At 38.5% G+C, this 21,404-nt stretch overlaps 1 protein-coding gene across 4 annotated transcripts; it reads left to right on the forward strand.

Annotated features, from left to right (window-relative positions):
* Positions 1-202: 202 nt before the first annotated feature.
* On the forward strand, positions 203-19,975 carry AP3M1 (adaptor related protein complex 3 subunit mu 1). Of its 4 annotated transcripts, none has more exons than XM_028109654.2 (10): positions 203-412; positions 570-683; positions 9,493-9,768; positions 10,424-10,595; positions 13,354-13,491; positions 14,863-14,948; positions 15,915-16,048; positions 16,902-17,109; positions 18,376-18,520; positions 19,001-19,975. In XM_028109654.2, the coding sequence occupies exons 3-10, from the start codon at positions 9,496-9,498 to the stop codon at positions 19,099-19,101; spliced, it is 1,257 nt and encodes a 418-aa protein (XP_027965455.1). In that variant the 5' UTR covers positions 203-412; positions 570-683; positions 9,493-9,495; the 3' UTR covers positions 19,102-19,975. The 4 variants fall into 4 exon arrangements, with proteins under 4 accessions (XP_027965455.1, XP_027965456.1, XP_027965454.1 ...); XM_028109655.2 differs by lacking the exon at positions 570-683 and adding an exon at positions 5,964-6,030; XM_028109653.2 differs by lacking the exon at positions 570-683 and having other exon boundaries at positions 204-412.
* Positions 19,976-21,404: the final 1,429 nt, after the last annotated feature.

Genomic DNA, 21,404 nt, shown 5'->3' on the forward strand with positions numbered 1-21,404 from the left:
CCTTCTCCCAGAACCCCGCCTCTCCTGACTCTTTCCACTTGGTGTGTTTCACTTCAACAGCCATTGGCCCAGCCCCTTTCTGGCCCCGCCCACCCGGGGGGGGGAACCCCAGACTGAGTTAGGCCGCGTACGAGCGCCTGAGTCCATATAGTGCGAAACCGGCTTTCTTCTAGGTTCTGGGTGATCTAGGAGATTTAGATCCTAAACCTCAAGAGACATCTTTCTTCTCGTTCAACGTCTTTCCGCTTATTTAATCTTTCCGATACTGTAGCCCGAGTTGGTTTCTTTGAAGCTGTCAGTCAGGCAATCTATTGGGCAACCCAACTGCGGGGTCCTCGCGGCCTTCTCAGCTGCCTCAGCCTGGGTCCGGAGTGGACCTGGCGCCGAATCACTGGCTGGCCCAGGTGTCGGGGTGAGTGTGGGGGGCGGGGAGCCTGCGGATAGGGAACAGCTCGAAAACTGGGGAGCCGACTGAGTAGCTGGGGCTCCGGACTCCAGCTTGGGCTGCGGGAGAGTCTCTGATGCTGACCGCGCCTCTCTCTCGGCCTTCTGGGCTTTCTTGCCGGCAGGGCCGGAAGGGAGAGGTGCACCTGCAGCCCGGCCTTCTCGGGTCCCAGGCCCAAGAGGTTCAGACTCGTTGGCGTCCCTCCCCGTGCTTCGGCGCGGGAAAAAGATCACCCACGGTGAGCTGGAGTACCAACAATTTGGATCTGAGCCCCAGGCTTATGCTTTGGAAGACAAAACTCCTGACTAACCTGAACAGACGTCCTGTTAGAGGGTGGCGCCTCGATGAGCTTGGGGTAGGGAATACCGTGAGGAGGGTGTTGCAGTTCTTAACGAGAGGTGACAGGAATCTAAACTGAGATGGAAGAGTGACGAGCGCTGTGGCTGGTTGGATTTGGATTGTGCCCGAAGTTGAAGCTTATAGCCTATATGATTAAGAAGGTGGTGCCATTAAAATTAGGAGACCTTACATGAAGAGGAGGAATTTTGTGGAACTTGGGATATATCGAGTTTGAAACAGTGGCTTAGGTGTGGATGGTAGAAAGAGTAAAAGAGGGTGGGGGGAAAAAGGCTGGGAAGTAAGCCGAAAAGAAACTTTCAAGGTGAGAACCAAATCAGGTGAAGTTTCACGAAATAAGGTAATAAGTATTTGTTTTGGTTTGGGGGAAGTTATCAATGACATAAAATGCTGCAAGGGTCAAAGGAGGAAGTTGAAGTCTGAGGCTAGGTAGCTGGATTTGATAGTTAGGAAGTCATTAGGCCATTTGAGAGAGGTGCTTTAATACAGTCAGTAACTGGTAAGAGAAACTGCAAGTGTAAACTATCCATCATTTGGAGCAGAAAGATTACTGAGGATGTCAAGTCGAGGATTGGGGTTTTTTTTTTAAAGAATACAAGGCACATTATGTTTTGGGGCAGAAAACAAGTAACCAATGTGTAAGATTAAAGATTCAAGAAAGAGGAGATAAGACCCAAGAAGAGAGAGAATGGAGTGGGATCAAAATTACAAATAGAAGGATTAGTTTTGGAGATAAAGGAGGACACTTTCAATTGAGACTATAGGAAAAGCTGGGGAATGAGGTGAATGAGGAATTACCTGAAATTTACATATCTTTGGTAAGAAAGCTCTCTTTGCAGTAAGGTTAGTTTTTCTTACTAAATCTTGGGATTTTTACAATATTTCTAAACATTCACCATAATGTACTATTGGAGTTCCCTGCAGAATAGATATTTTTAAGTAGCCCAATAATATCTCAATGCATGAGTAGCAAATGGCTTTTATAGAGAAGAGGAACTCTCTCTCCCTCTACACATGATCTCTCCTACTACACAGAGAAAATAGGAAGCGCTCATCTTCCTACAACCAAATGTACAAACCTTCTTCCCTTTTGTTTAAAGAGGAAAAGTGTCCAGGGGCACCTAGGTGGCTCAGTCAGTTAAGTGGCTGCCTTCAGCTCAGGTCACGATACCCAGGGTCCTCAGCAGGGAGCCTGGTTCTCCCTCTCCCCCACTTGTGCTCTCTAGCGTGTGCACGTGCTCTCTTTCTCTCTCAAATAAAAATCTAAAAAAAGGAAAAGTGTCCCTTATTAAGGAAGGCAGTTCCTTTCATCTAGTCTCCCAATACTATCCTCGCCTACCCAATGAGGATCCTCTTTTTTTCAGTTATTTCCTCTCATATTATCTGCCTTTCCCCTTCTACTCACACCTTTCCTTCAGCAGTTAGAAATAATCTTCCTTAACTGTGTGAAATACTCCCATTTATTTTCATGTCTTTTCATCCTCTTCACAGCTAGAGTTCTTGAATGTATCATCTACTCTCCTTATCTCTAATTTTCCCATTTCTTGTTATTTATTTCTTAGCCCATTTCAGCCTGTCTTGTTTCCTGCATTCCACTGAACTATCACTAAAACTACCCTTACGAAACTCACCAATGTTCTCTATGTGTTAAATCATAAATTCTCAATAGGGACAAAAATTGCTTGTGAGGCAAAAAAAAAAAAATACTCTTTATATATAGAACACAGTATATTTACAGTATATAAGGAGATACACAGAAAATATTAAAATTTTATGGGGGAGGGTGTGATTGAAGGGAGTCTGAAAAAGCCCCTTAGCAGGCAATTAAAAAAGACATTTTGTTCTTTTTTTTTCTTTTTTTGTTCAGTTCTTGTAGCTTGACCTCTTTGTGCCATTTAAAATGTTTAGTATTCCATTCTTCTGGAAACACATTAACACATGCTAGTTACTAAAAATCGTAACCCCTTTTTTTACTGCTCTTCAGCCACATCTTCTCAGCCTTTTTTTTAGGCCCACTTCCTTGGCCCACTTGCTATTCAGATGTTGGAGTTCTTTCCATAGGCTTTCTTCTTACTATGCACATTCTCTCTGTAGTGTTTTTCTCCTCGTAGCTGTAATTCCCATTAACAAAAAGTCATGTTTACTCATAAGCGTGTCTCCAACTCAGCATCTCTCTGAAGCACTAGACCTACATATATAATAGTCTTTTGAATATATCCATTTGGGTCAAATATATCCGGATTTGGGTCAATATACAGGACCAGGGCTAAGTGCCTAATTTTTCCTCTCATCTCCAACCCCCAAATCCACCTAATCTGCTCAAGCCTAAACATTTCTCTTATCTTTTTATTTTACTCCATCCCTGCTGTCAACACTGTAGTCCAGGGCGTCTTCATAATTCATCTCTGAACTGGTGTCCTGTTAATCAATTTCCACAGTGCAATCTCTCCTAAAACTGTAAATCGGATTTTATGAATTCCCTGCTTAAAACCATAAAAAATTGCACTGAGAATTAAGTGAACCAATCTCTGCTTATCTCCTTCCCAGTCTCATCTCGCCACTTCCCTTCACCTCCTAAAATTGCTAAATTTGTACTGGATTTCTTTACTTGTGTTCTCTGTCACCTCAAAGATTTGTGGAATTTTGAAGGACACTGTATTTCCCCTGTCATAATAGGAATTGCATCTTACTGTAATAAGTTGTTTGCCTTCTTTGCTGAACTCTAAACACTCTGAGTTCAGGGACTCTTTGTCCACCTTTCTATCCTTGCTTACTATATATAAAACATTCAGAACTACTTATTAGAATGAATAAATGGTTAAAATACTGTCTGAGAATTAGAGAAGCTAGAGTCTTCCCTGGTCTCATTCTCTTACCTTGCATATAGGCTCTTCTATGCCTCCGTTCTGTTTTATGTAGAAGGAATACATTTTCTTTTTTAGACATTATTCCAAGGGTATTTTGACTACCGATCTTCCTCGACTTCTGTTGAGGTTATGTCCTGAAAATATTGTAAGTCAAAGATGCATTTAATATACCTAAACCTACTGAGCCTCATAGCTTAGCCTAGCCTACCTTAAATATGCTCAGAACACTTAACATTAGCCCACAGTTGGGCAAAATTATCTAACACAAAGTTTATTTTACAGTTAAGTGTTGAATATCTTGTGTAATTTATTGACTACTGAAGTGAAGAACAGAATGGTTGTAAGTGTATTTGTTGTTTACTCTGGTGATCAGGTGGCTGACTGGGAGTTTCGCCTTGCTGCCTCTACCCAGCATCTCAGGAGATTATTATATCACTCTCCCAGAAAAAGATCAAAATTCAAAATTCAACGTATGGATTCTAATGGATGCATATCACTTTTGCACGATTGTAAAGTAGAAAAATCTTAAACCATCGTAAGTCAGGGACCATCTGTATTATAATTGCATTGTTTGTGAATCATCAGGTTGACTGTTCAGCATGGGTAAAGAGGATTTATGAAATATTTAAGCTGCAAAGTTCTGGTGGAACTTTCTCAAGTGGCTATAAAATAAGCTGATAGCCTTCTGTTTTCTGATTCAAAAGTCACTAAGAACAAAAAGATGGTTGTGGCTGCACTGAGTGTGTAGCTTTCCCAGAAAGTTTATTAGAATGATGAAAGGAGTAACAGCAGCTACTAAAAGGATAAGTAACTAAAGAAACAGACTAATTTACACTGCCACATGTGGCATTTATTTAATTCTTATGTGCATTAGGCTGTTGATCATAAAGGAATAGAAGAAATAAGCTCTCTTTTCTTACAATAGAAGGGTAAAGTGGGTTTTAAAGCTAAGCACTGTTGAGAGCTACAAGTGTTAGGCTTTCATTTCAGCACTAAGGATAATAAACCCAGATGGCCGGTTTAACTTACTGTATTCTTCTGAGATTAGAACTATTGCCAACAAAAACAACTTTGGTGCAAACTTCCTGGAAAGAATTTTTCACCAGTTTAAGAGGATGAATAGGAACTTGACCTCTAAAATAAAGGAACTATGAAATCACTTGCTTCAAGAACAAGCAGCCCTTTTAGGGGTATACTGTGGCAACAAAGTACCACAGATCCATGTGAACTATACCTTCTATAGGATGAATGGTCTAAGAAGATAACTTATGTCATCTCTTTTAAATATATTTCTGCTCTAAATAATTTATTAGAACACATTTTGGCTTCTAACTAAAGAAGCACATCCTTCAGCTCTTCTTAAATTATAAGCTCAAAGAGCACATTTGCTGCTCGGTCCAGTATGGTAACCACCAACTACATGTAGTTATATACATTTAAATTAGTTAAAATTAAAACTTCAGTACATCCATTGCATTAGCCACGTTTCAAGTGTTTAATGGCCACATATGACTAGTGGAGACTATATGGGACATCCCAGGTACAAGACATACCCATCATTGCAGGAAATCCTGTTGGACAGTGCAGCATTAGAGTATGTTCCTACTAATTAGTCTCCTGGAGTCGGGTAAGAACAGGAGCCCGAGATTCATCCAGACATGGGTTTGAACCCTAGCTCTGACACTTACTGTGTGATCTGATTTAACATTTCTAAGACTTTATTGTCTTAGCTGTAAAATGGGGATAAGCGCAATATTTGTAACATTGAGTCATGAAGATTCAGTGAGATAAGGTAGGGAAGTGCCTAGCATAGTGCCTGGCCTACAGTAAGTACTCAGTACCTTTTAGATATTAATTTATTTATTCTTAATGAATAAAAAACTTTGAATCGAGCTGAAAATTTAATTTTGTAAAAAGTACCATATTCCATACCTAGCTCACTTAAAGTGCTCAAATCTGAGTCTGAGTGGATTACAATGTTCTCCTTTCAGCTACACTTTATATTTCAGATGAAGATTTTGTTCTAAGAAAATGTGTCCTAATACAAATTTAGTTGCAGATATTATCATTGGATATTCCTATTTCATTTTTTTCAAGTGTATCAGCAGACATTATAGTTAAAGCCAGTAGGTTCTGTATAGCAAGTCTGTATTCCAGTGACACTACTTAGCACTCAAATAGAAATATAATGCTGACACAAAGAGAGTCCTTAAATGTCAGCTGCTTTCATAAAATAAATGACTTGCTCTCAAAAGAACTGGTCAGGTTGGTGTCATTGTTTTCTGTCTCAACAGAATTGAATGAATCCATTCTGGAAAGTCTTCCTTTCCTCTTTGGAATTTATCTTCATGCAGAGAAACTGTATGTATTCATTTTAAATTTTTTACAGTTAGACTACACTTACACAATAGTATAATTTTGAATTAGTTCACCACTAGGCTAAACACCTGGTAAGTATCTACATAAAAGAAAGGAACACGTTAAAGTAATTAGATATTTTTCTACTGTCCCCCATTTGTAAAGATAATAAAGTTTTTATTTGAAATATAGTTAACACTCAGAAAATTATATGTCACAATGTAAAACCCAATGAATTGTCACAAAATGAATATAACTTGTAACTATCATCTAGATCAAGAAATAAAATATATTATAAGCACCTTAGGAAACATCCCCCATGCCCCTCTTAGTCACTACCCCCACTGTCCATAAAAGATTTCTCAAACCATAGATTAGTTTTGTCTGTTCTAGAAAGTCATATAAATAGGATTATACTGTATGTATCCTTTTGCATCTGGTTTTGTTTGTTCAGTATTGTGTTTGTAAGGTTCATCCATATTTGCTTCATGTAGCAATAGTTTGTTTTCATTGCTGTATAATATTTCATTTTAATAGTATGCTATAGTTTATTTTTCCATTGTACTATTAATAAATACTTTGAGTTCAAGGTTTTCACCATAACAGTATATTTTTATACATATTTTTGGTGCAAATTTGTACACATTTATGTTTAATCCACCTGGGAGTAGATTCGTGTGTCACAGTTACTAAGAATATGTTTTAAGTGAAATATAATTCACATATTATGAAACTCATCATTTTAAAGCATACCATTTAGTAGTTTTTAGTATATTCACAAAGTTGCATAACCATTATCTCTAATTCCAGATTTTTATCACCTTAAAAAGAAATGGCAAACCCATAACCACTAACTCCCCATTCTTTCCCTTCCACCCAGCCCCTGGCAACCACTAACCTAATTTCTGTCTCCATAGATTTGCTTATTCTGGACATTTTAGAAAATGAAATCATACAATATGTGACCCTTTGTGTCTGACTTCTTTTAACTTAGCATAATGTTTTCATGGTTCATTCCTTTTTATGGCTGAATAATATTCCATTGTTGGAAAATTATTTACCTATTCATCAGTTGATAGACATTTGAGTTGTCTCCACTTCTTGACTATTCTGAATAATGCTGCTGGGAACATTTATATACAAGTTTGTTTTGTTTTGTTTGTTTGTATACACGTTTTATATGGACATCCATTTCCAGTTCTCTTGGTTATATATCTAGGAGTACAATTGCTGAGTTATTTGGTAACTCTGTCTTTAACTTTTTGAAAAACTCACTGTTTTCCACAGCGTCTGTACCATTTTACATTTCTACCAACAGTGTATGAGGAGTCCAGTTTCTCCACATTCTTGTCAATACTTGTTATTGTCTGCATCTTAATTATATCTAGCCTAATGGATATGAAATGTTACCCCATTGTGATTTTGATCTACATTTGAAAAGATGTTGAGCACCTTTCCATGTGCTCAGTAAGCATTGATCATTTATATGTATATCTTCTTTGGAGTAATGTCTTCAAATTCCTTGCCCATTTTTTTATTGTTTTTTTATTATTCAGCGGTAAGCATTCTTTTTATATTCTGGATAGTAGTCCCTCATAAGATACATGGTTTGCAATTATTCTCTCATTCTGTGGGTTGTCTTTTTATTTTCTTGACAATGTCCTTCAAAATACAAAAGTTTTAAATTCTGATACAAGTCCAGGTTATCTTTCTTTTTTTGTTGCTTGTGCTTTTGGTGTCATCTAAAAAAAATTATCTAATCCAGGGTCATGAGGGCTTAATGAATACTTTTTCTAAGAGTTCTTAATAGTTTCAGCCCTTATATTTAGGTCTTGATACATTTTGAGTCAATTTTTGTATATGGTATAAGGTAGAGGTCCAAATTCATTCTTTTGCATGTGGGAATCCAGTTGTCCCAGCACCATTTGTTGAAAAGACTGTTCTCTCTCCCACTGAATGGTCTTGGCAATTTTATAAAAAATCAGTTGACCACATATGTAAAGGTTAATTTGAGAATTCTCCATTCTATTCCATTGATCTGTATGACTGTCAGTCCGTACCAGATAGTACATTTGTAGTAGGTTTTAAAATCTAGAAGTATGAGTCCTCCAAATTTTTTCTTTTTCAAGAATGTTTTGGCTGTCCTTCGCTTTCATTTCCATATGAATTTTAGGACCATCCTCTTGGTTTCCACAGAAAAAGGCAGCTGGCATTATAGAAGGGATTGCATTGAATCTTAAGCCAATTTGGGCGGTATTGCTATCTTAACAATATTAAGTTTTCTAATCCATGAATGTGAAATGTCTTCCCATTTTTAGATATTTTTAATTTCTAATTTCTTCCAGTGATGTTCCGTACTACTCAATGTATACTAATAATGTTCTGTACAGTTTTGTACTAATGATGTTCTATACTATTCAACATATTTGCACTTCTGTTAAATTTAGTCCTAAATATTTTGATCTTCTTGATGCTCTTGTAAATGGAATTTCATTTTCAGGTTATTCATTGCTATGTGTAGAAATACAGTTGGTTTGGGTGCCTGGGTGGCTCAGTTGGTTAAGCGACTGCCTTTGGCTCAGGTCATGATCCTGGAGTCCCGGGATCGAGTCCCACATCGGGCTCCCTGCTCAGCAGGGAGTCTGCTTCTCCCTCTGACCCTCTCCCCTCTCATGTGCTCTCTCTCTCTCACTCTCTCAAATAAATAAATAAAATCTTAAAAAAAAAAAGAAATACAATTGGTTTTTTAAAAATACTAATCTTGTATCCTGCAACCTTGTTGAACCCATTTATTAGCTATGATTTTGTGCATGCGAGCATGTGTGGGTGTGTGTGTGTGTTCTTAGGACTTTACATATACAAGACTGTAATCATCTGCAAATTGAGGTAATTTGATTTCTTCCTTTCCAATTTGGAAGCCTTTTTTTCATTTTCTTGCCTAATTGCCCTGGCTAGATTCTCCAGTACCATACTGAATAAAAATGGTGAGAGTGAACACCATTGTTTATTCTTGATATTAAGGGGAAAGCTTTTAATCTGTAGTCATTAAATATGATGTTAGTTATGGGATTTTCACAGATGCTCTGCTCTCTTGGGGTTAGGAAGTTTCTTTTTCTAGTTTTAAGTGTTTTTATTGTAAACGTGCTAGATTTTATCAAATGATTTTCCTGCATGTTTTGAAATCATTATATGTTTTTTTGTCTTTTATGCAGATTGTATGTTACATTGATTGATTTTCATATGTTGAACCAATCTTCCATTCTTGGAATAAACCCCATTGGTCTAGGTGTATAATCTTTATATGTTGCTGGATTCAGTTTGTTAGTATTCTGTCAAGAAGTTTTACAGTTATTCTTAAGTGATATTGGTCTGTAGTTTCTTCTATTGCCTTTGTCTGGTTATGGTGTCAGAATAATACAAGGATACTTTTTGATGTACACTAAATTTAAACTTTTTTCCCCCCAGAAAATGATCCACAGTCTATTTCTCATAAACTGTTCCGGTGACATATTTCTAGAGAAGCACTGGAAGAGCGTTGTAAGCCAGTCTGTCTGTGATTATTTCTTTGAAGCTCAAGAGAAAGCTGCTGATGTTGAAAATGTACCACCTGTCATCTCAACGCCTCATCACTACCTCATCAGTATCCACCGGGACAGGCTCTTCTTTGTGTCTGTCATACAGACCGAAGTGCCCCCTCTCTTTGTAATTGAGTTCCTACATCGGGTTGCTGACACTTTTCAGGTTGGTTATTCATCAAATCTTTTGAACTTAAATTAATCAAGTTAGTTGGGGGTGGGACACATAATTATATTCTTTAATTATCCAGCTTTGGATGTGTCTTCCATCTGTCTCTTCAACTCAGCATAGATTCATAAACCCCTTTTTTTGTAGGGTGCACAGCAGTACACATGCTGCTCCATTCACTGTTTCAGTAGAACATAGTAATCGCATGGTCATGGAAGCCATATTTATATGTATTACAGATTATGTCATCAGGAAACAGAAATGCCCTCTACATACAGTTCTCTGAATGGTTCCAAAAGTTTTATTGGTTATGTAATCTTCTAATATTTACCTTTTATTATCTTGCTAAGTATACCAAATAATTGAAAACTTAATCTGTGTTTTGGGGGGTATCTAATCAGGGAAAATTAAGTTTATAGTTCACATCCTAGTTTAATGTTTCAATGTACTCTCTGTCTAAATATGTAATAGGAATTCAGTTCAGTCTAAAAATATTGAGAAAATATTGAGGAACAGAACTGTAGAGGGTTTTTTCCCCTCTGACTTAGATCTTAATGAATTATGCTACTCTAAGTTTATCCTTCTGAACAGAGTATTTAGAAAGCCTTTCTTCATGCCTTTCATTGTGCAATATTATGTACATTTTGTTAAGGACTACTTTGGTGAGTGTTCGGAAGCTGCAATTAAGGATAATGTGGTTATTGTATATGAGCTCTTGGAAGAAATGTTAGACAATGGATTTCCACTGGCTACTGAATCTAATATTTTGAAAGAACTTATTAAACCACCAACAATTCTCCGTTCTGTCGTCAACTCTATTACAGGTAAGGTGAAAACATGCTGCATTAGGAACTGAGCAATTAAAGCTTTATAAACAACTCCTTGTTGCTTATGATCTGGCAGACTATTAAGGTAGTGCAGTTTGGCCAGAGTTAAAGTTAGCAGTATTGTAAAATGTATGTGTATTTCTTTTCAGGGGGAAACTCGGTCTTAAATGATAAAGAAAACTTGATATTTCTCTTTTATTGTAGGTTTTTCTATAGGCCCACAAAAACATTATTACTATTATTTAACACTAAATAATAAGACTGAATAAATTTTCCCAGTTAGTCCTAAAGAAGCCAATATAGTGAGGTTATAAAAGGGAAACCTATATGTGAGGCTACTTAGAAGAACATTTAGTCTATTTATAGACTGGCATTTTAATATTTAAATTAGCATTATTTTATGTGATGTGATGAAGATGTTAACTAACACTACACTGGGTATTCATTGTAGTATATAAGTGTATCAAATCAACATGTTGTATACCTTAAACTTAACACAATGTTATATGTCAATGATACCTCAATAAATGCTGGGAGAAAAATAAAAATTAATAAATAGCATTATAAAACTGGCATTATGTTGTTACCCCCAAATTACTAGGAAATAGAAAATTTAAGACTCTCCACCACAGAGTACATATTGTCTCCTCCAAGTCTTTCTTTTATACATGCAGAAGACTTATTAAAACAAAGAGAGATAGGAAATTAGTCTATTTGTGAGATCTCACGCATTGTGGGCCTTGTACTTGTGTTATAAATTTCTAATTTTTGTTTATTTCTTGAGTGTAGCTAGAAATTAAGTACATCCAGATGATAGTATTTTTTGAGAGTATTGAAGTCTTCTAGAGAAAGATTTCTGTGAAATGTTACATGCCATACCAGCTCTGCTGTCTGCCATTTTAAACCCCTCTCCAAGTGTATTGACCTAAAAAATGGGGCAGGAGAGGCCTCTGAAAAAGCTTTATTCATCTTCTGTATAAGGCGGAGCATTAGGAGAAATTCAAGGAAAGATAAGATGGAGTAAATGTGCCTAAAACTTATGCTCTGTTTGGGAGATTGGGAAAAAAAATTAAAGCACATAAATAATATAAGATTGTAAAAGGCAATTCCATACTTTATAAACAATACAATGACACTGGAAAGTATACGCGATATACTTTACAAAACTATAAAAATTTCTCTTAATTACACATAAAACATTCGTACAGACAAAAAAGTTCTAAAATGTTTTCAATGACCATCTCCAACTAAGGAACTACATACCATCTTTATTTTTGCTTTACACTAATTTCTAAAATAAACATATATTTTATAGTTACTAAAACATAGAATAAAAATATATAGGTTATTAAGGCAGTGCATTATGAAATTAAAGAAAATGTTTCAGTAGATGAACTGTGGTGCTTGGCCCCAGGGCAGGGCCCTTGAGAATCAGCAGAATTTAGGGAGAGAGGGAGGAATAAGAGCATTCTATAGATGGAACTATATGAGAAAAAACACAAAGTGAAAAACCTTGAAATGTATGAATTCATTCAGCAGGAACAGAGCTGTTTTTTTTAGCTGAGTAATGAGATATAAAACTTGAGTTAAGTTGAGGAAATTCTTGAATGGTAGGCTAAATATTTAATTTTTATCATAAAGCCCGTGTGGAAACATTGAAAGTTTGAACAGGAAGGTGAAAGCAGTGTTTTTAGAAAATTCTTGAAAGCAAAAGCTTTGGAGAAACAAACACCAATCAAATTAGACTGTAAAGTTGTATATATAGTATGATTGCAACTATATTTTAAGGTGCAGTCAGAAAAAAAGCAAACTTATCAAAATAGAAAAAAATAAGTGCAACCCATTTATGAGGGAAATGTTTAAAGAAATGTACCAAAATGTTAATGGTAGTTGTAGTTTGGTAATAGGAAGATAGATTCTTTTTAGCCACTTTTCTGAACTTTCCATGTGTTGTTATTAAGCATGTACTACTTTTGAGTTGGAAATATAAATTAACCAAAATGTTAAATATGTCACAGCTCAAGGGTATGTTTTGGACAACTAGACTTATTTTCAGACATATGTCAATTTACCAGTAAATTAGCCAGATACTAAACATGAGCCATATTGCAGCCATATGGGTGTGCCGACCTAAAAATGGGAAAAGGCCAGAATGTGTTCTTCATCCAATTACTCCGCTGAGGCCTGCTTGGCAGCATATCATGTAGAATTTAAGCTGAATACCAAAGGGCCTACTTATCACTCTGTATTCTCAGGGGAGACATTTTATCAGCAGAAGGTTTTAAAACAACTAGCCTCTTTTCTTCATCAGTGGCAGCATAACGAGATTCTGTTGTTGAGCCACTGAAATTAGGTTAGGTTACTGTTAACACACAGGAAGCAAAAGATAAGTAAATGAATTTAACCTGATTTGGCACATAGAGGACCACATGGCCTATTTCTGTCTTCTAGAAATTTGATCATGTTAGTATGGATCTATCTCCAACAATTTTGGAAACTATCCACAACTTCAATGAAGAAAAACCCAAACATTAAAGAAGCAGCTACGGCATTCATTTTTTTTTCCTGTTAATAGCTTTTCTTTCTCTTTTTGTTTTTAAAGTAAACTATACACCCAGTGTGGGGCTCAAACTCACGACCCACAGGTCAAGAGTCGCACACTCTACCGACTGAGCCAGCCAGGCACCCCTGTTAATAGCTTTCCTGATCACCATTTTATGCATTACCTTTGCTTTCTCCTTTTCCGGTTTTCTAGGCAGTAGTAACGTTGGGGACACACTCCCCACTGGGCAACTGTCCAACATCCCATGGCGCCGGGCAGGGGTAAAGTACACAAACAATGAAGCCTATTTTGATGTCGTTGAAGAAATAGATGCAATTATAGATAAATCAGGTAATTGTGGGCATGTGGTCTTATTTGGGAAAAACAGTTGAGCTGACATAAGCTGAATAGAAAATTGAAATCCCTTGGTAGTATGGTTTCAGCAGAAAGGCATTCATTTTCTAATAGCTTAAAAAGCTGTTTATTTTGCCCAGAGCTTACATATAATTTTCATAACCACTAGCTGAGATCTGCCAAACCTTTGTAAATCAGATCTCATGCTGCCTTATTTTAAACCAGTTATTACTCTGTATGCCTCTCCCTCTTGCCGTTTTTTCAACATTTATTGTTTATCTGCCATTTACCATACTTTTGCTACCACTGTATATGCAGTACTTCTAATAAAGACCCCAGATAAAACAGCGGTACTGTATTAGAACCATAAAATTTTATTAAAAACATCTAGTCCAACCCTCACATTTTATGCATAAAGAAACTGAGCCTCAGAAGCGTTTAGTAATCTGCTTAAGGTCACACAGCTAGTTGGTGTGTGAAAATGAGTGATTGTGAATTAATAGCCAATATCTTTTCTTCAGTGAGTGCCCTTTTCATTATAAAATTCCATCATACAGAATAATAGCTGTATTATTACAGAATAATGGCTCCTATTTCTTAAAAGTTAATAGCTTAGTCCATTTCAATGAGAAATTTTCCTCATTTCTAAATTCCATTAAAAATATTTTAACTTCACTTTTTTTTTCTAAGAGGGAAAGAGTTGGGGGAGAGGGCAGAGGCAGAGGGAGGGAGAGAGTCTTAAGCAGGCTCCACACCCAGCATGGAACCCAAGACAGGGCTCGATCTCATGACCCTGAGATCATGACCTGAGCCGAAACCAAGAGTCAGACGCTTAACCGACTGAGCCACCCAGGCACCCCAAAAATATTTTAATTTCATATCCAGCTGTCTTACAAGGTTGACTCTATCAAGATAGAGGCAGGTTTGGGGCACCTGGGTGGCTCAGTCGTTAAGCGTCTGCGTTCAGCTCAGGTCATGATCCCAGGGTCCTGGGTTCGAGCCCCGCATCGGGCTCCCTGCTCGGCGGGAAGCCTGCTTCTCCCTCTCCCACTCCCCCTGCTTGTGTCCCCTCTCTCGCTCTGTGTCTCTGTGTCAAATAAAGAAATAAAATCTTTAAAAAAAAAAATAGGCAGGTTTGATATTCCTTAGAATTACCACAGTCCTACCAGAGTTAGGTGTGGGCCCTGGTACTCAGTGAAGAAGCTGTCATAACCAATGTAATGGGTCCCCTGTCCACTAACTTGTTAGTAGATGTGCATGTTTCATTATATCTGACACCCAGGAGGCGTCTCCATAACTTCAGATACAGTGATCATTCTAGTAAAGACTCAGATTCCGGTGATTTTATCCCTTTCTTTCTTTCTTCAGGATCTACAGTCTTTGCCGAAATTCAGGGGGTCATTGATGCTTGCATTAAGCTATCGGGAATGCCTGACCTTTCTCTTTCTTTCATGGTAAGTTTCGTTCTCCTGTCCTATAGCTCTTTACATGCCCACTACATATGAAGTACCAAATGAAATGATAAATACTGAGAGATGTTTGTACCTTAGATTTAAGGATTATCTCAGAAATATTGTAAGATTGACTTATTTAGAGAGAGAGAGAGAGCACACTTGAGCATGAGCAGGGGGAGGGGCAGGGGGGAGAGAGAGAGTCTCGAGCAGACTCCATGCTGAGCCGGGAGCCCAACATGGGGCTCGATCTCACAACCCTGAGATCATGACCTGAGCCGAAATCAAGAGTCAGCCACTCAACTGACTGAGCGACCCAGGCACCCCCTATCTCAGAAATATTCTTAGCCAGCTTCCCAAGATAGTGACTTATGTGATGAGCATGGCCTTTATGGAAAGCTGAGGAGAGGTCTTCTCCTGGGTGTATTAGAAGTGGCTTAAACAGCTGACTGACTTCTGCAAATCTGTAGTCTCACTTACTGAATTACTTGCTTTGCTGGTATGAAAGGGCATTGATCTTTTGTGTCATTTTAGACTCAGCATGATACACTACTAAGAAAATAGAACAGAGTTCTCATGCTCACTTGTCCTGTCCCACATATAAAATATTTGTGGGGCACCTGGGTGACTCAGTCGGTTAAGCAGCCAGCTCTTGATTTTGACTCAGATCATGATATCAGGGTCCTGGGATCGAGCTCCATGTCGGGTTCCATGCTCGGTGGGGAGTGTGCTTGAGGATTCTCCCTCTCCCTCTCTCACTTTCTCTCTCAAATAAATGAATAAATCTTTAAAAATATATATATTTGAAAGCCTTGTGAAACCATTAAGTTTATGTTATTGTGGTCATAGTAACAAACTCTTAACATGACTACTTTATCCTTAGGGAGTATATTAATTTCTCATAATATCTGAGTAGAGTTGCCATGTTCCATGCACTCTATGAATACTGCCGTCTTGTTTTCCTGGCAGAACCCACGGCTTCTAGATGATGTCAGCTTCCACCCCTGCATCCGGTTCAAGCGCTGGGAATCTGAAAGGGTTTTGTCATTTATTCCTCCAGATGGAAATTTCCGACTCATATCATATCGTGTCAGCTCACAAAAGTATGTTGATGCATCAACTAGAAATCTGCTATCACGTATCATTGTGATGGGTATTCACCTTACCTTTTTCATTCTGACAGTGGGATACTTGAATTCATCACTGCTCCATTTAGTCATGGCTCACCAGGAAACTTGGGAAGAACTGGTGAAAATATGTATCTAAAATAATCAGTATATCTTATATATGAGAATATAAAGTAGTAGTAAAAGAGACTAGTAAACATACCTGAGAACAAATAAGCATTTTGGACTCTGCATAAGCTACGCAAAACCTTGAACCCATGCCATAATTTTACTGTGGTGTACAGACTTCAGAGCTGACGGAAGGACACAAACACATCTCCAGCTCTCTAGGCTATCTCCCAACTAACTGGCTTCAGGTCATTCTTTTGTGTACTAAGGTTTAAATGAATTGGCATTGTGGGTTGTAAATGGTTTGTCCCTTGAAAATATCAGAAGGTATTTGGGTAATATCAGATGGGACTCAAAAGCAGAGGAATTATTTCTTGGCTCTTAGCACATAGGGACTATTTTATTTAGGATAATTTTAAATTATCTCTTCTGTGGGATCTTAATTCTTCAGATGAGGCCTGTTTGCCCCAGTTGTTTATACTATCTTGATTCCTGTCTTGATGTGTATACTTACTGCTCAGAAATTGTGTAATTCCTCATGTGGTGGTTGAGTACCTCTGGTGAGTACCAGTGAATGCTGAGTCTCCTGTTCTGGGGGGGTATATGGCCCTATCGTGGAGTCAGAGGTACAGTAGGATACTCTGGACTGAGGTTTCGATGCTCCCTCAAGAGCTGTCTCACACCATTAATTATGTTTGTGGTTGTGTCTTTCTCTTCTCAGTCTAGTGGCAATACCGGTGTATGTGAAACATAGCATCAGCTTTAAGGAGAACAGTTCTTGCGGTAGATTTGATATTACGATTGGACCAAAGCAGAATATGGGAAAAACTATTGAAGGAATCACAGTAACAGTTCACATGCCAAAAGTTGTGCTGAATATGAACCTGACACCAACACAAGGCAGCTATACATTTGATCCAGTTACCAAGGTACAGCCACCTCTAATCAAGAGTGAGGAAATGTTTCTGCAGGCTTTGATGACAGCAGGGATGGCAGAGGGAAGGGTTTAATGTCTTGGTTAAAACTAAAGTCCCTCACAAAACCTGGAGAGTGTACTGTGCTGTGCTCTTGCCACTGGCTGTGGAGGGAGTCCCGCATCTGCTGCTGAGATGAACCGAAAAGTGAGACTCGTTCCGTTCCCCTTCAGAGTGTGCCTTTCCTCATCCACTGGTAATCTAGCAGTGTACTCACTGAGGAAGAAGATGTAAAAAGCTTTTTAAAAAGAGAAAAACATTATCTGGATAAAAAGTTAGTATTGTAGTCTATTAATTGTTAAATTTTCTGTAGAAATTGATCATTAAGACCTTTCTTTTTAATTGAAAAGCACTGTTTCATACTCTTCCACAGGGGATGCTGGCTAGGAAAGCTGCTTCTCACCATATATAAATGTGCCTCTAGCAAACGGTTTTCAGAGAAATTGTAAAAGATGATTTTCTGTCAGCTTTCGGCTTGGGTAAAAAGTATGATTCTTTTCAACAGCAGTCATTGAGCTGCCTGATAAGTGAAAAGGCATACTTTTAAATAAAATCACTGAATGTCAGAGATCATCTACTCCAGTCCTAAGGATTTGAGGAACCTCCCCAGAGACTACCCAGGGCTGAGAAATGAAGGGAGAGCTCCACATCCCTGGCCCTTCACCTTGGCTTCAACTGTAATAGCTTCACTTTGTTGACTGTTCCTGAGCTTCCACACTAAAGATTTTACTCAAAGAAAGCTAAAAGTTTAAAAAACACCAGTTTAGATCCATTTTCTCATGTTACAGAAAAGTAAACTGAGGCCTGGAGACTTACAGTGAAGGTGGTATAGTAGAAAGAACATTTGAAATCAGATTAGGTTCAAATCCCAACCTTGCCTCTACACTAGCTGTGTGACCTTGAACAAGTCATTTGACCACTGAGCCTCAGTTTCTTTGTAAAAGAAGACACAGTCTACATCACAGGCCTCTTTGAGATAATGTATGAATAGTGCTAAGCACAGTGCTCTATCCAAAAGTCGGTAGATGCTCTACAAATGTTGGTTCTCTACCCTCACCATGCCAAGTCCCTGACCTGATTAGTGGTAAAATTCCGTGAAGATCCCAGGTCTCTTTGTTTCCAAGACACTGTGCTTCATTCTGTACAGAAGTTTATGGTGTCTTTGTGAACATTTGTCTTTAGTAAATGGTTCAGATTGTATGTTTTTTATGTCTTTTCAAGGTACTAACATGGGATGTGGGAAAAATTACTCCACAAAAGCTCCCAAGTCTTAAAGGACTGGTCAATTTACAGTCCGGAGCACCCAAGCCAGAAGAGAATCCCAGTCTCAACATACAGTTCAAGATCCAGCAGCTTGCTATTTCAGGTAAGGATAAGTTTTGACTTGTGTTTAAGGGTGAACTGAGTTTTGCTGAGGTCAGCTGTCAGGAGCTTAGAAGGGTAGGAGCCTTCCCTCTTTAGAAAGAACAGCAGCTCCAGTTTGCCTGTCACACTGGGCAACGGGGCGGTCCTCTCAGGTACGGTGATTTTGCACAGCACCTGATTTCACACAGCTTTCTTCCACCGCACCCTCTTCATCCGAGCACTAAGGAAGGATTCATTCCTGCTCACAGAAAGAATTACCCATAAAAGACATTGCTTGCCCACATGGGAATCTAAACTAAAACTACCCCCCACAGTGCTGTAATGTGTGAATAGTAGAAGGGAGATTGCTTGCAAATGGTAGAAGGGACATTTGGCTAATGTCAGATTTACTGGGTAATGTTCATTGCTAAACAAATAACTGTTGGTTACTGTGGCCAGGAAAATAATTTGTTCCTTTCCTTACCTGTTCTTTTTGACACAGGCTTAAAAGTAAACCGCTTGGACATGTATGGGGAGAAATATAAGCCATTTAAAGGAGTCAAATATGTCACGAAAGCTGGAAAGTTCCAAGTGAGAACATGAGAAGAGGCCAAAATTCCTCAAGATCTGTTTGTTTTCCTAGTGTCATTATAGTTTATTACTGTTAGGTACCAAGTGGGTGGGAGTCCATATTCTAGTCCCAGCATTCCTATTGAGCTACACACAGCTAACAAAGTTGCTTAGTAATCAATGTAGGGTTCTGAAGAGCTATAAGCTAAGGAAACTTTGAATGCCTTAGCTGATTTCGTAGGTGATTGCCTCCATAGGGGGACCTCAGCTGGAGGCTGCACATTGTAACAGTAAAGGCAAAAGGCTACAGTGATAACCTCTCCCCTAAAACAAGTGAACTGGTCTCAGCAGGAGCCCGTCTCCATCTGTAATATGATGTTATCACATGCAGCCCAAGCCCTCTCCATCTGTAATACGATGTATCAAGTGCAGCCCAACGGCACACCTGATCTTAGCCGGCCCAAATCAACATCTGTCCCAACAGAGGAAGTTCCCCCCACCCCAAGAAGTTTACAAAAAAACTGCCTCTTCAAGTGTTTGCCTTATTCAGCTTTTCACTTGTGCCATTAAGCAAGCACTGTAGCAAAAGCCACTTCCACTGGCCCTGGCAGGGAGCCCCACGGCTCCAGGCTCCATTTTCACTGTACTTGGTCTTGTATTTTTTATAAATAAGATTTTTACGTAAAGCTCAGATTTTGATTTACAGGGACCTTGCTGCAGGAAGTACCGTCTCAGTTCTGTGCCACTAGTTCAGCTGTTAGATAGCGTAGTCAAAATTATTTGTATCAAAGGGGTGAATGCTTTATTAAGGCAATAAAAGGGAACACTACTCCTGCTTTTAGGAAGTTATTGCAAGCACAAGCATTTGAGATTTGAAGCAAATTAAAGCGTAAAAGAGAAACTTAAAGGAACTTTGCCACATTCGTGTTTTATAAAGCTTATCAACACCACTTAAACCATCGTTAGCCTAAAGGCCTCAAGCCCTACTTCAGCAAAAGAAAGAAAATGTGCCTGCTTCTCACTAGCGTCACTTTTTTTTAATCTTTTATCTTTTTTACTGTTGTTCTTCAGGTCTTGAACTTAACCTGCATCCCTTGTCTTTAGGGGGAGCTCCCGTTTCCTAGTATGTGCTTCCCAAGGCTCCAGTGGCCAATAGGTTCCTTCCTGAATCTTGTCTTAATTGTTACTTGAACGTCTCTACCGTACTGTCTGAGCGCTTGGAAGTACGTGATACTGAGGCAGTAACAAGATCCTCAGTAACATTGACGAAACCATATTGATCGTCTTGGTTGGCAAGTCAGTCTAGAGTTGGATCATTTCACTCAACTTCCTGGCTTTTGATGTCCTTGCCCAGACACTTTGCCTCATTAGACATGAAGAATGGAGAAAGGCTGAGAGATACAAGTGCTTGTTCTTCGTGGTCCCATTTGTTCTCGATTATGCTGTTAGTTTTCTGCTCCTCGTGACTCCATTATTTTCATTCCTCTCGGCTTGTATGTAACTCCCTTTTCCATATCATGCTAAGAATGGCCCTTAAATCCATCCCTTTCTGCTGTCAGGGGCTAGTGGTCAATGCTGCTACAGAGAGCCCACCGGACAGCAGGCTTCTTACCTTCGCCTGCCTAGGGTACCCAGCCTGCCTTTCATCTAATAGGAGATGGCACCTTTTGCAAATTTGAAATTTCTTGGGTAACCAATATCAGCTTGGCAGCTAAAATCAAGACGTTGCCAAATATTTATTCCCTTTGCCTAACATTGATTACCCAGTCCAATTGCTTTTATTTTTAATGTCTTTTAATGTCCTATCTCAAAAGAACAATCAGTATATTTGCTTTTCTTTCTGTACAATCCCTAATCTCAACCATGTATATCTGGACTGTCCAGTTTTCTTTTTGTGCTATCTTCTCTTATATATAAATAAGCAAATCATATGCCAAGAGTCTCTTGTCTCTAGCAATTTCTGCTGAAACTTCCAAGTAGACTGTTTCCTTTTACAATTAAATTATTGTATTTATTAATTTGAATCCAGTATATCCTTTCTTTAATCTGGTTATACTGTCAATAAAAAGATGAAAGCAGCAAGTTGGTTTTTTAGCTTGACTGTTGATTGAGCATTCTCAGATGGGCATACCTCAGTGTCAGAGCAGGCTAAACATGGTCAGTTTTTGTTCTATATCGTCCCATAAGGTGTAACGGTTGCTGCAAAACACTTGCAGGTGTTCCTCTCTTAACCTCAGTATGCTAACGGCCATGGATACTTTCTCTGAGCATCACCCTCTGGCCACAGACTGAGCAGCAAGTGATCAAAGTTACTCTCCCTATCACCACCACCACCA

This window comes from Eumetopias jubatus, unplaced genomic scaffold (genome assembly GCF_037043125.1).
Source record: "Eumetopias jubatus isolate StellerSeaLion01/CBP00866 unplaced genomic scaffold, mEumJub1_p1.0 scaffold_17, whole genome shotgun sequence".
NCBI classification, from domain to species: Eukaryota; Metazoa; Chordata; class Mammalia; order Carnivora; family Otariidae; genus Eumetopias; species Eumetopias jubatus.

Excerpts from the sequence above, each read along its gene's own strand:
- AP3M1 (XM_028109652.2), top strand. The coding sequence starts at position 522 with ATGCTGACCGCGCCTCTCTCTCGGCCTTCTGGGCTTTCTTGCCGGCAG. Across the intron at positions 10,596-13,353 it reads TGTCGTCAACTCTATTACAG|GCAGTAGTAACGTTGGGGAC; the intron begins GTAAGGTGAAAA and ends CCGGTTTTCTAG. Across the intron at positions 18,521-19,000 it reads CCAGCAGCTTGCTATTTCAG|GCTTAAAAGTAAACCGCTTG; the intron begins GTAAGGATAAGT and ends TTTTTGACACAG.